General features: G+C 37.3%; 1 protein-coding gene across 1 annotated transcript; it reads left to right on the forward strand.

The window, feature by feature from the left end:
* The first annotated feature begins 129 nt into the window (after positions 1-129).
* Positions 130-13,172, forward strand: THAP10 (THAP domain containing 10). Its single transcript, XM_032864925.1, has 3 exons — positions 130-653; positions 11,606-11,753; positions 11,863-13,172. Exons 1-3 carry the CDS (start codon positions 225-227, stop codon positions 12,051-12,053), a joined length of 768 nt encoding a protein of 255 aa, XP_032720816.1. The 5' UTR covers positions 130-224; the 3' UTR covers positions 12,054-13,172.
* Positions 13,173-13,701: the final 529 nt, after the last annotated feature.

The following is a 13,701-nucleotide window of genomic DNA, read 5'->3' on the forward strand; positions in this document are numbered from 1 at the left end:
GGATCCCGCTGCCGGTGGCGCCCTGCTCTCCGGGGAGGACCGCCGCGAGCGGACGGAGGCCGATATCCGAGCACCGCGTACTCCCCTGTGGGGCCCCAGCTCGGGACTTCCGGTGGCCGGAGGTAGGGGCACGCACGAGGCGCCGCGCTGCGCGGACTGGCGCAGGGGGACCGGCGTCTCCCCGGCTGGGAGAGCGCGGGCGTGCAGAGGCTGAGGCCGCGGCCATGCCCGCCCGCTGCGTGGCCGCCCACTGCGGCAACACCACCAAGTCCGGGAAGTCGCTGTTCCGCTTCCCCAAGGACCGGGCGGTGCGGCTGCTGTGGGACCGCTTCGTGCGGGGCCGCCGCGCCGACTGGTACGGAGGCAATGACCGCTCTGTCATCTGCTCGGACCACTTCGCTCCGGCCTGTTTTGACGTCTCTTCGGTTATCCAGAAGAACCTGCGCTTCTCCCAGCGCCTGAGGCTCGTAGCGGGCGCCGTGCCCACCCTGCACCGGGTGTCCGCCCCGGCACCTAAGGGGGAAGAAGAGGGAGAACACGCGGGCGGCCCCGAAAAGGGAGGAGAGCCCCAGGCAGGCAGGCAGGCAGAGGCCGCCCCACGGCCAGCCTCCAGTACGCTCCTCCGGGCCAGGAAGAGGGCTGCACCTTCACAGGTAAAGGGACATCAGAAGTCCACCGAGGGTCGCGGAAGGACCCCCAGACTGTGGCTCGGCTGTGCCACTAGTGTCACCTGGGGAAGGTCATCTCACCTCGAAGGGTTCCGTTTTCCCATCCGTAAAATTAGGAGGTTGCTGTAGCGGGGATCGCCAGGTCCTATTTGACATGAACGCTGGGGGGGGGCGGTTACATAGTTTGCTTCTGCCTCATCCTCCCTCGGACTCACACAAACACACACTCTCATCCTTTAGATTATAGAGTCGCCTTCATAGTCCGCTGCAGACTTTTTAAATAGAAAGGGTCCCATTTGCGCAAATCTCAAGGAAAGGGGTGCTTGTAACTGTTCTTGCTCGACATTAACCTGAGCTTGAGGAAATGATGGTAACTGCCAATATGGTGAGGGAAGGGGGTTGTGGAGCCACGGATGAAAATGGGGTTTGCTGATAAATCTCTTCGCACTCCTGAACTTCCTCTTGACTCGCTCCCTTTAAATTAAAACATCCTAGTGAGCTTAGTGTTCTCACCTTGCCCTCTTCTGCTGCCTTAGTAGCCCTCACACGCACGGACTAGACTTATTTTGCATCCGGGCACTATATCTTCTTCCCCACTTCCCATCTTAATGAAGACTTCCCAGCCTTCTTTGAGATAATCAAACATCAGCCCTATCACCGCCACAGAGATTAAATTATGACTTTTGGTTGGATCTAAAAGGCGTTCATTTCGAGAGATGGGAAGAGTTCACCAAGTGATCGTCAGTTGATCTGTAACTGACATTTTGGCTTTGACTAAGCGCTCTTTAGCACAGACTCAAACTTTATACACAAGGATGTCAGTCCAGGAGATTAAGAATTTCCTCACAGGCCTGTAATATTTGCTCTAGGTCCAATTGCCAGACCAAAACATTTTCTGAAATACCAGCCTGCTTCCTACATTGGAATGGATGCTTAAGACACTTTCAAGGTATCCTGATATTACTAGGATTAAGGGCAAAATTACTAACACATTCGACAAGTCCTTGCATGCTTTTTGCCTACCATACTAGTCCTATCCAAGGCCACTGTCCTTGTGCGCCGTATACACCAGTCATGTTGATCTTTTCCATTTTTGAACATGCTATGTTCCTTCCTACCAACAAGCCTTCACTCATTTGTTTCATGTAATACCCTGGAATTATGCTTCTCCCATTCCCCATTATCATCAATTAAGTCTTTTTACTTCAAAAAATCAATTCAAACATCCTTCCCCTTTGGTCACCTAATTATATATTTTCATTCTTCATATAGTTCATATGCTTTGGTATCATACAGACTTCAATGACACATCACAGTTGTCATGAAATAATTGTGTCGTTTGCTTAATGTCTGTCTTCACATTAGAATGTAAGCTCCGTGAGAGCAGGGGTCCTATCTGACATGTTCATTATTGTATTGGCAATACCTAGGTAATATTTTGCAAATTTTAGGAATTCAATAAATATTTGTGGAGTGATTATGAGACTCTAAGAACACTTTTTTGTACTATAATGGAATTTTCAGTTCTCAGCCAGCTGACCTTCTCACCAGGCTGTGTACCGGTACCATCTGCCCCTTCCTTTAATTATCTTTCCACTATCACACTCATCCAACCTTTACCTAAGCACATATATAATACACAAATGCAAATATGTAGTAAAAGAGAGGAGCATTGAACATGCCATACACACCCTTTTACCATTTTACTTCCTCATAATTATACCACCTTATCAAAACTTGGGAGAAGAAAAGCCAGGCTAGTGAAACAAAGATTTTATAACAAAGGCTAACCTTGAGGAAATCCAGAGTACATACCAAACCTACTTTGCAATTAGAATATTATATATATTAATATATCTAGCCAACATTTCTAACAATCCATATTAATGCAATTAATATACTTGCTGTTTATTAGGAAACTAAGTAATAGTTACTTTAGAAGTATATAAGGTTAAAAAGAGTTTAAGAGTTGATAGCAATACCTTTTTAGCCAGGTCTGGACTGAGAGCCCTAGAAACATTGCTAAGAAAGTACTTGTGCGACCTCTGGCTCCTTTCCACACTCACTGTTTTTCCAATTCCAGGGCCAACTGACTAAAAATCTAATTTCCAGGCATTGTATAACATTTACAGAGGGCTATTATAGATACTGTTCTGGATAGTTGGGTTTTATGTAGATAAATGTAACTGAGTATTCCCTATCTGTAGGGAGCTTGAGAAAAGATTAGGGACTATCTCCCAGGAGAAAGGGGGCTCTGAGGAGCACTATGTACTATCTGATATCTTGCTTCATGAGGCTGTGATTATTTTCCTTAACTGCTAATTGCTTATTTTTTATCCAGCTGTATTTTTTAAATTGTCTAATTGAAATGTAAAAATGTGCAGGGAAGTGGACAAATATTGTCATTAAATTAACACAGACTGAACAAGTGTAGCCACTAGACAACTCAAAGAAATCGAACACTGCTAGCAACCCAGGGACCCCTGTATCACCTGAGCTGCAGCCTTCACTCCTTGAAGAAACCAAGTTTGCTTTTTTTTTTTTAAAGCCTCATAAAATAGAACCATTATGTAGGCATTTCTTGCCTCTGGCTTCTTTGTTCAACAATATATTTGTGAGGTTCATCCATATAGTTTCATATAACAGAAATTCGTTTTAATTATTATATAGTGCTCCATCGTATGAAAATGCCAAAAAAATGTATCTTTTCTACTCTATTTGGACATCTGGGTTGTTACCATTTGGGGGCGATTATAAGTAATGCTGCTATATGCATTTTTGAACATGTCTTTTTCATATGTGCACACGTTTCTCATGGTATATACCTACAGTTGCTGGGACATGGTATTATGCTAAACTTCAATAAATAATTCCAAGCGGTTTTTTAAAATAGGCATACCAGTTCACACTTTACTAGCAGCCTGTGAGAGTTTATATTGTTCCTCATTCTTGCCTACACTTGGTTTGTCAGACTTTCACATATGAGTCCTTTTGCAAGGTGTGTAGTGGTGGTTTACTTTGCATTTCCCATTTTGTAAATGAAATTAGTAAGGGAACACCTTTTCAGATGTTAATTGAACATGTGGATAGCCTCTTTGGTGGTATGCCCATTTTTCTATTGGGTTATCTTACTTTTGTTGATTTCGGATTCTTAATAAATTCTGGCTTTCTTTGTCAATTGACTATGTTTCAAATATCTTCTCCCACTGTGCCTTTGCCTCTTCCTTCTTAATAGTGTCTTTTGATGTACTGAAATTCTTAATTTTAATGCAGACCAACTTACCAACATTTTTCTATATGTTTAATGCTTAAAACACTCTTATACTGCCTTCTATAAATTTAATTGTTTTTAATTTTTACATTCAGATCTACAGCCCATTCAGAATTGACTTTTGTTTATGATGTGAGATAGGGTTTAAGTTTCATTTTTTTCCCACATACATACCCAATTGACTCAGCCTCTTCTATTGAAAAGACTAGCATTTCCTCGTGCTACAGCATCAACTTTGTCATTAGTTAAGTTTCTATGCACACATTAAGTCTGTTTCCACATTTTTAAATTCTGCCCATTTATCAGTTTGCATATTTTTGCAACAGTATGACAGTACCTTAATTATTGTAGCTTATATTAAGAATCAACATTTAATTGATCAATTTCTCTTACCTTCTTCATCTTCATAGATGTCTTAGGCTATTTGGGGCTCCTTAAAGTTCTATATATGTCTTAGAATTGGTTTGTCAATTTCCACAAATTATTTACTGGGATTTGATTGGGGCTACATGGAATTTATAAGTGAATGTGGGGAGAAAGACATATTGACAATAACAGTTCTTCCAATCCATGAATGTAGTGTATCCCTACATTTACCTGGGTTTTTATGTTCCTCTTAAAAATATTTTATGGCATTCTATGTAAAGGTTTTGTACATCTTTTATTAAATTTATTCCTATTTGATTTTGCTATTATAAACAGTATTTAAAATTTTATTTTATGTATTTATGTAGATAAATTGATCTTTGTTGACCTTGTATCCAGAAACCTTGTGAAAACCTATTTATTCCAGTAATTTATATTTTCCAACTTTCTACATGTCTATAACATGTCAGCAAATAGTTTTTGATGTTTGTGCTTTTATTTCCTATTCCTGCTATGCTAACTAGAAACTTCAGTACAATGTTGGGAACCAAAGAGGTGATGAGGAATCCTTTTTCTCATTTTTTCCAGAGGGAAAGCCTTTAAATTTACCATTTTATATGAGTTTTGTTACAGGTTTTTTTTTTTTGCAGCTGCTTTTTGTCATAAAAAAATACTCCTGTCTATTCCTAGTTTTTGCTACAGATGTAAATCACAAATGATGTTAAATTAGATCAAGTGCTTTTTCTCATTCTATTCATGATCATATATTTTGTCTATTATTCTGTTATTGTGGTGAATTATATTGTCTGGTTTTGAAATATAGAACCAAACTTGCATGGCTGAAATAAACACATTTTGGCCAAGGTGTATTACTCTTTTAAATATTGCTTGATTTGATTTGCTGATTCTTAGGATTTTTACATCTGTGTTCATGGGCAAACTCAGTCTGTAATTTTTCTTTCTTGAAATGCCTTTCTCAGGGGTGCCTGGGTGGCTCAGTAGGTTAAGCATCTGCCTTCAGCTCAGGTCATGATCCTAGGGTCCTGGGATTGAGTCCCACATTGGACTTCTTGCTGGGCAGGGAGCCTGCTTCTCCCTCTGCCTGCCTCTGTCTGTCTGACAAATAAATAAAGAAAATCTTAAAAGAAAAAAAAAATGTCTTTCTCAGATTTGGTATCAAGATTATGCTGACTAATGTGGAGTTATTTCCTCATATCATTCTCTGGAAATGTTTCTAAAAATTGGCATATATTCATTAATAAATTTGATATTAATATTTGGTAGAGTTTGCTGATAAAGATACCAGGTCCTTACCTAGTCCTGGAGTTTTCCTTGTGGGAAGATTTTTTTTAAAGATTTATTTATTTATTTTAGAGTGTGTGCACACAAGCAGGAGGCGCAGAGAGAACTTCAAGCAGACTCCGTGCTAAGCACAGAGCCCACACTGCAGGGCTTGATCTCATGACCTTGACATCACGACCTGAGAGGAAACCAAGAGTGGATGCTCAACCACCTGCACCATCCAGGTGTCCCTTGTGGGAAGATTTTTAATGATGGATTCATTTTTTTTTTTAACAGTTATAGGGTTATTCAGTTTTTTGTTTCTGCACTTATTTTGATAAATTACACTTTTCTAAAAATTTGTCAAAGTTTTCAAATATATTGATCCAAAGTTATAATAATTTTTTACCTTTTAAAATGCTATATGATCTGTATGATCTATATGATTTTTTGCTTTTTCATTTGTTTTTTTTTTAAGATTTTTTTTTTTTTAATTTATTTGACAGGTCACAAGTAGGCAGAGAGGCAGGCAGAGAGAGATAGGAGGAGGAGGCAGGCTCCCTGCTGAGCAGAGAGCCCGATGCGGGACTCGATCCCAGGACCCTGAGATCATGACCTGAGCTGAAGGCAGAGGCTTTAACCACTGAGCCACCCAGGCGCCCCTTCATTTGGTTTTTTATCTGCTTCATCAGGTGTTTATCAATTTTTATCAATCTTTTCAAGGAATAAACTGCCTTCTTGGTCTTCTTTCTAGGTTTTGTGTTTTGTTTTGTTTTGTTTTGTTTTTTTCATTATTTTCTGTCATTTTTCCTTCCCGGTACTTATTTTTTTTAACTTTGATTTTTTAGTTGCTAGGTTAGATTTATATAGTACTAAGCTAAATGATTAACAGAGATATTTGCTTCTATTTTTCCATTAAGCAAGCTTGTTAAAAAGTGAAAACTTCACTTAAAATTATCTGTACATATTAAGATGTGGTATTTCATGCAAAGAATATCAGAATAACCAACTTGCTTGCTTATGTGAAGACAAAACACTGAATTACCAAATACTTCATATTTTACCCCACTGCTTAAATTTTTAAGAAAATTTTCCAGTAGTGGGGCGCCTGAGTGGCTCAGTGGATAAAGTGTCTGCCTTCCGTTCAGGTCATGATCCCAGGGTCCTGGGATCGAGGCCTATGTGTGTCTCCCTGCTCAGGGGGAGCCTGCTTCTCCCTTCTCCTCCCCACTCTTACTCTCTGTGGCTATCTCTGTCTCTCTCTGTCAAATAAATAAACATCTTAAAAATTTTTTCCAGTATTTTAAAAATTATTTTTGTAAGACTTAGAGGTTTTTTTTAGAAGTTCTAGGTTCACAGCAAAATTGAGGGGACTATAGAGAGATTTCCCATATTCCCACTGCCCCCACACATGCGCAGTCACCTCCAATATCAACATCCCCACCAGAGCTGGTACATTTGTTAGTACCGATGAACCTACATTGACCCATCACTGTTACCCATGTGCCATAGTTTACATTATAGTTCACTTTTTTTTTTTTTAAGATTTTATTTATTTATTTGACAGAGATCACAAGTAGGCAGAGAGGCAGGCAGAGAGAGAGGGAGGAAGCAGGCTCCCTGCTGAGCAGAGAGCCCGATGTGGGACTCAATCCCAGGACTCTGGGATCGTGACCTGAGCCGAAGGCAGAGGCTTTAACCCACTGAGTCACCCAGGCGCCCCTATAGCTCACTCTTGATTCCTCTACTTTTTGAATATTTTTAAAAAAATTTTATTTACTGTTCTTCTAACTTGAGAGTTTAAATTGGATCATGGGTTTCCAGAACTTTCATATTAATAGCCAAAGAGGCATTTGAGTTTCACATGCTTATTTCCCAATTGTAGAATTCCCTAGAGTGGTTTTAATACAGGAAAAATTGACTTCTGAAATGAGGATATGTTAGAAATATTTTGTGGGATAAATGTTTTGTGTGATGTTAATGATTCCACTCTAAATTACGTAAGCCTAATTAATTTTTCTATAGTCTTTTGTCATTTAAGACTATAAATTCCCTTGTAGGCATGGCATTGAGTCCCACAAGTTTTTGATATAGAATATGATTATTGAGCTTAAAATATCTTTTTATTTTCATCCTAAATTTCTCTCTTATCTTTTCATGGGTAATTTAGAAGTGGGTTTTTAAATTTCCAAACATACAGGCATTTTGTAGTTCTATTTTTGTTATCGATTTCCAGGTCGGTTACACTGTGGCCAGACAACTTACAGCATATGAATTTAATCATTTGAAATTTATTGAAACTTGTATTAGGCAAAACATAGATCAGTTTTTATAATGTTCCATGTGCACTTGAGGTGAATGTGTGTTCTGCAGTTGAGTATGTATTCCACGTATGTCTATTAATCGTGCTTACAGGTTCTCTATCCTTATTGAATTTCTGTCTACTTACTGTATTAATTACTGGGAGAGGCATGTTAAAAATCTTCCACTGTGATTTTGAATCTACATACTTGATCTTCTAATTCTAACAGTTTTTGTGTTACGTAGTGCTAATTTAGCGACATCAGCTTTCTTTAGCTTAGTGTTGGCATAGGACATCTTTTTACATCCTTTTATTTGCGATCTTTCTGTATCCTTAAGAATTTTGGCATTACTCTCCTCCGATTGCCCCTTTGAAGAGAATGTATCTTTTTCCCTCTGGCTGCTTCTAATATTTTCTTTTTGTTTTCCAGTTTTACTGTAAAGTGCACAGGCATGTCTTTCTTTGCTTTTATTTTGATAAATACAAATAACGCTTTTGTAAAACCATGTCTTAATATCTTCTCTCCGTTTTGGTGAATTTTCAGATATGATTTGCTCAAACAGTGCTTCTGTCCCATTTTCTCTCTCTTTTCCTCCAGTACTACAATTTATATCATATATGATACTTTCTCATCTTACCCGCTTTGTCTCTTGTGATCTTTTCTATATGTTCCAAACTTTTGTCTCTCTCTGCCTCATTTCAAATGTTTTCTTTTAACTTATATTCCAGCCGATCAATGATGTATTTGGAAATTCTGCTTCTTAACCTTTTAATATGAAGAAGAAATAATCAGATATGTGCACAAAAGATTTATTTTCAAAAATTTCTAATATAGGGGCGTCTGGGTGTCTCAGTGAGTCGGGCCTCTGCCTCCAGCTCAGATCATGATCTCAGGGTTCTGGGATCAAGCCCCGCATCGGGCTCTCTGCTCAGCGGGATCCTGCCCCCACCCTGCCTGCCTCTCTGCCTACTTGCGATCTCTCTCTCTGTCAAATAAATAAATAAAATCTTAAAAAAAATTCTAATATAGATTATTTAATAGGTTATAGTGTATCTATGCAATAGATGTTATACAGCCATAAAAATTATGTAGAATATTTAATAACATTGAAACATGATATATTAAAGGAAAAAACAAGGTTCTAAAACAGATGATTCCAATTAAAAAAACACATATGGAAAAAAACAAAAAAGTTCTAAAATACAAAGTTATTAGCTACAGATAAAGAGATGATGGCTAATTTTTAGTTTATTTTTGCTTCTCTGGTGCAAATTTTTCTCCGTGATAAAAATTATTATTCTAATGGGAACAGAAGTTATTTTTAAAAGCCTGATTAAGTTCCTAAAATGCCATTTTTCCAGGCATAAACCTGTTTTCTAAAGAAATATTATTTATTATAGACTTTTATAATGCTTGGCTTAGAAGTAGATACAGCCAATAGAAATTGGTCATAATTTTATAGACACAAATGAAAAGGTAAGACTTATATTTTGATTTAAGTCCTCAGTAATATTGGGGCACCTGGGTGGCTCAGTGGGTTAAGGCCTCTGCCTTCGGCTCAGGTCATGATTTCAGGGTCCTGGGATCAAGCCCCATATCGGGCTCTCTGCTCAGCAGGGAGCCTGCTTCCTCCTCTCTCTCTCTCTCTCTCTCTCTCTCTGTCTGCCTGCCTCTCTGCCTAATTGTGATCTCTGTCAAATAGATAAATAAAATCTTTTTTTAAAAAAAAGTCCTCAGTAATATTAGTTATAATTATTCCTGTTACAAAAACACTCTTCAGGGCACCTGGATGGCTCAGTCAGGTAAGCCTCTGTCTTCAGTTCAGGTCACGATCTGGGTCCTGGGTTCAAGTCCCATGCCAGGATCCTGCTCCGTGGGGAGCCTATTTCTTTCTCTGCCTCTGCTTCTCTCTCTGTCTCTCATAAATAAATAAATAATCTTTAAAAAAAAAAAAAAACTACAACAAAGGGATTCTTCACAAAAGTTTCTTCACAAAGTTTCTTTAACTTGGGTGTTAATGGCCTATGTTCCAACAACTATGAAAGCCAACTAAAATATTTTTCAATGGTTCAAAAGCAATTGCCATGACCAGGGCACTAGATAAAATTACAAAGCAATTTAATTTTGTTTTTTGTTTCTCTCTCACTTCTTATTTCTTCCCTTACATATTCTAGATATCCTTTCTTATCCTCTTCCACATGATTTCTAGGTACTCAGTCTTATATTACCTTCTTTTTAAAAAATTTTTTATTTAAATTCAATTTAGTTAACATATACTGTATAATTAGTTTCAGGGGTAGAATTTAGTGATTCATTAGTTGCATAGAACACCCAGGGCTCACTCCATCAAGTGCCCTCCCTAATTCCCATCACCCAGTTACCCCATCCCCAGCACCTCCCCTCCAGCAACCCTGTTTGTTCTCCATAGTTAATCGTCTCTTATGGTTTGCTTCCCTCTCTGTTTTCATCTTATTTTATTTTTCCTTCCCTTCCCCTGTATTCATCTGTTCTGTTTCTTGAATTCCACATGTGAGTGAAATCATATGGTATTTGTCTTTCTGTGGCTAGTCAGAGAAATAATACTGTTATTTAATATTATTTATTATTATTATATAATATTATTATTAGATTATAAGAAATAATATTATTTATTATTTTATTTATTTATTATTTTATTTAGCTTAGCATAATACCCTCTAGTTCCATCCATGTCATTGCATATGGGAGATTTCATTCTTTTTGATGGACTACTACATATATATAATGGACTATTAGTCATATTTCATTCTTTTTGATGGCTGTGTAATAGTCCATTATATATATATGTAATAGTTACATTTATATATAAATTATATAATAGTTACATTTATATATAAATTATATATATAGTTACATTTATATATAAATTACTATTATATATACTATTACACAGCCATCAAAAAGGATGAAATCTCCCATATATATAGAGGGTTCCATCCTATATATATATATATATATATATATAGATAGATATATAGATATATAGATATATAGCGCCACATCATCTTTATCCATTTATTGATGGACATCTGGGCTCTTTCCATATTTTGGCTGTTGTGGACATTGCTGCTATAAACATTGGGGTGCAGGTGCCCCTTCGAATCATTATGTTTGTATCCTTTGGATAAATACCTAGTAGTACAATTGCTGATGTTACCATCTAAGTATCCAAGTCCTTTTTCTTTCTACCTCTTTCTTCCCCCACAGATCAAAATTTCCATTTCACATTGTAATTTTTCTCAGGAAGGCATAAAAACATTAAAGTCAGTCATATTATTTTGTTTAAGTATTTCTCTGTAAGGTATAAAAGACTGATGATTAGGCTTTCCAGAATAATGCTACTACTAGGATATCCAATAATTTAATACTAGTAGTATTAGCTCTTACAGCTATTGATATAGGGAAAAAATAATGAGTTGTAAGCAAATAATAACAAATATTTCTGTTTAACCAGAATGTTGGCAATTTATGATTTACAAATAGTAAACAACAGTATGGCAGAGTTCTTACGAACTTGGACTTTGGAGCCAGCTTGCCTGGGTTCCAATTCCAGTCTTCCTAATATATGATCTTGAAAACTATTATTTATACTCTTTTACTACTTGTCCCTTTTGAAAGATAAAACCATACTAGTTAGGCTACCTTTGATATGGTTCTCCTCTGGTTTATATTTTTAGATTACATGTGAAAATGAAGTTAAACAAACACAAGTCCCTGCTAATAATCTATCTTATGGTGCCACTTCAGTACCTACTCACTGTGAAGACGGCCCGGTGCATAAAAGTACACAAATGTCTCTGAAAAGGCCTCCTCACCGCAGCGTTGGTATGTTTGGACTCTTCAACTGACTGATCATTGAATTGATCTTTTTTATATGAAAGATAAATGACAAGCAAAGTGTAATTCACAGGCAAATGTGTTTATTCTCTTTCAGGTATTCAGGCCAAAGTGAAAGTGTTTGGAAAACCATTGTGTAACGCCACTACTCAGACCGAGGGATTGCGGTCTAGAAGTGCCTCTGTCTTTGACATTTACTCCAGTGACCCAGATGCAGACTGGGATGTCAAGAGTGAGCAGAGTGATTTGTCTTATATAGCAGTGCAGGTGAAAGAAGAGTCCTGTTAAAAATGCAACATCAAAGGACTTGATATCCCATAGGTTTTCAAATCTTCGCTCACATAATCACTTCTTTGCTCTTGTAAATCTTTCACTTTGGGATAGTTGAGTATCAGCAAAATTGGTTCAGCTCTAAGGCAAAAATGTGTCCACCTGCCAAGATAATGAAGATAATCCTGCCCACAAACCTCCCCACCTCCCACTTTCATCTCTTGTTTCTTTTTTTCTTTTTATCCTTTTGGTGGAAATCGAGATATAAGACAAAATACACAATAGCATTTCCAGATCAAGATTAAGCACTGAATATTTAAGCTTACTGCAGAAGCAATACTCATAAGGGGCTTATAGGACATTCACAAGTTAGAGTGTGTCACTCTTCTAAATAACTTGAAGGTAGTAGTAAGCACAGGCAAGTGTGGTACTATGAAATGATTTGGGAGCCAGGAGACTTATCCTTGATTATTATTTTTTTATGTTGTATATTTATTAGTTTGCCCATTCATAATACTATTGGATCTATAGATCAGTCCCTATGAGCATTTCTGTGAAGTTATGGCTCTTACAGAAAATTTTGGAAGGGAATAAATTTAAACATGGATAGAGTTGCATATACTTGGATTGCCTTGTTAATGAAATCTACTTGCATTTGTTCCTATTACAACGAACCAATTAGCTTGATTAATTTAGATTGAAATTATTAACATCATGCAAAAAGAAAGTATTACATTTCTAACATATCCCCATTTCAAGAATTAGGTTTTTCTCATTAATACCATTCTATCGAATTCTACATTTGGGAACTAATGGTGTGAAACATAGCTGCCCCATCTGCCATTCACCAGGAAAATTTCTAAAGCAATTTTGTACCATGAAGTAATTTGTTACGGTTGTTTCTGAGAAACTTACTATAACTCTGATCTTCTATTGAGAGTAATAAAAATAAATGTCCATTTTATACCTCACATGTCTTGTTAATTGTGCATGATTGGAAGACCTTGCATGCATTTTATCCTAGAAGGTTTAAATAATATACCAAAGTGATTTTCTTCCAAAGCCAATTTCATGTGTGACTTAATTTGAATGGTATAATTTTATTAAAAAGAATAATAAAATAAAATATTAATAGAAGTGAGCCTGAACAATGATTATCTAAACACATAACACTATTATTGTTGTTGTTACTGTTTCTTTGGCTTGAATTTGAGATGACTACTTGGTGTTTTGAGAGAACATTGTGTTTTAAAATTAAGCATATAAATCTTCTGAAGCTAAATGCTATTAGTAAGTACCTGTTGTTCCTTGAGCTTTTAAATAGCCTACCACCTTAATTAATTAATTATAATCATATAATTAATAATATAATTAATTATAATGAATGTCATATTCCCATTCATCCCCAAATTTCACTGCCAGGGGTTTACTTCATTTATGTGTTAAACAACTTTGACAACCATAACCTACCTACCTTTCTTCCTTCCTCCCTTCCTTCTTTTCTTCCTTTTTTTTTTTTTTTGGAAACAAAAGGCCTGAACTTTATTAGTTCCCCACCAGTACTGACCCCCTCCACCACCCCCAGCCCTAGTGAGAAGCTGCCCCTGTCAGAGGCCACCAGGCCTCAGGGCCAGGAGGGCCAAAGTTCCTCAGAAGCTGCTCCTGG

Source organism: Lontra canadensis, unplaced genomic scaffold (genome assembly GCF_010015895.1).
Source record: "Lontra canadensis isolate GAN:19392208 unplaced genomic scaffold, GSC_riverotter_1.0 scaffold28, whole genome shotgun sequence".
Taxonomy (NCBI): Eukaryota; Metazoa; Chordata; class Mammalia; order Carnivora; family Mustelidae; genus Lontra; species Lontra canadensis.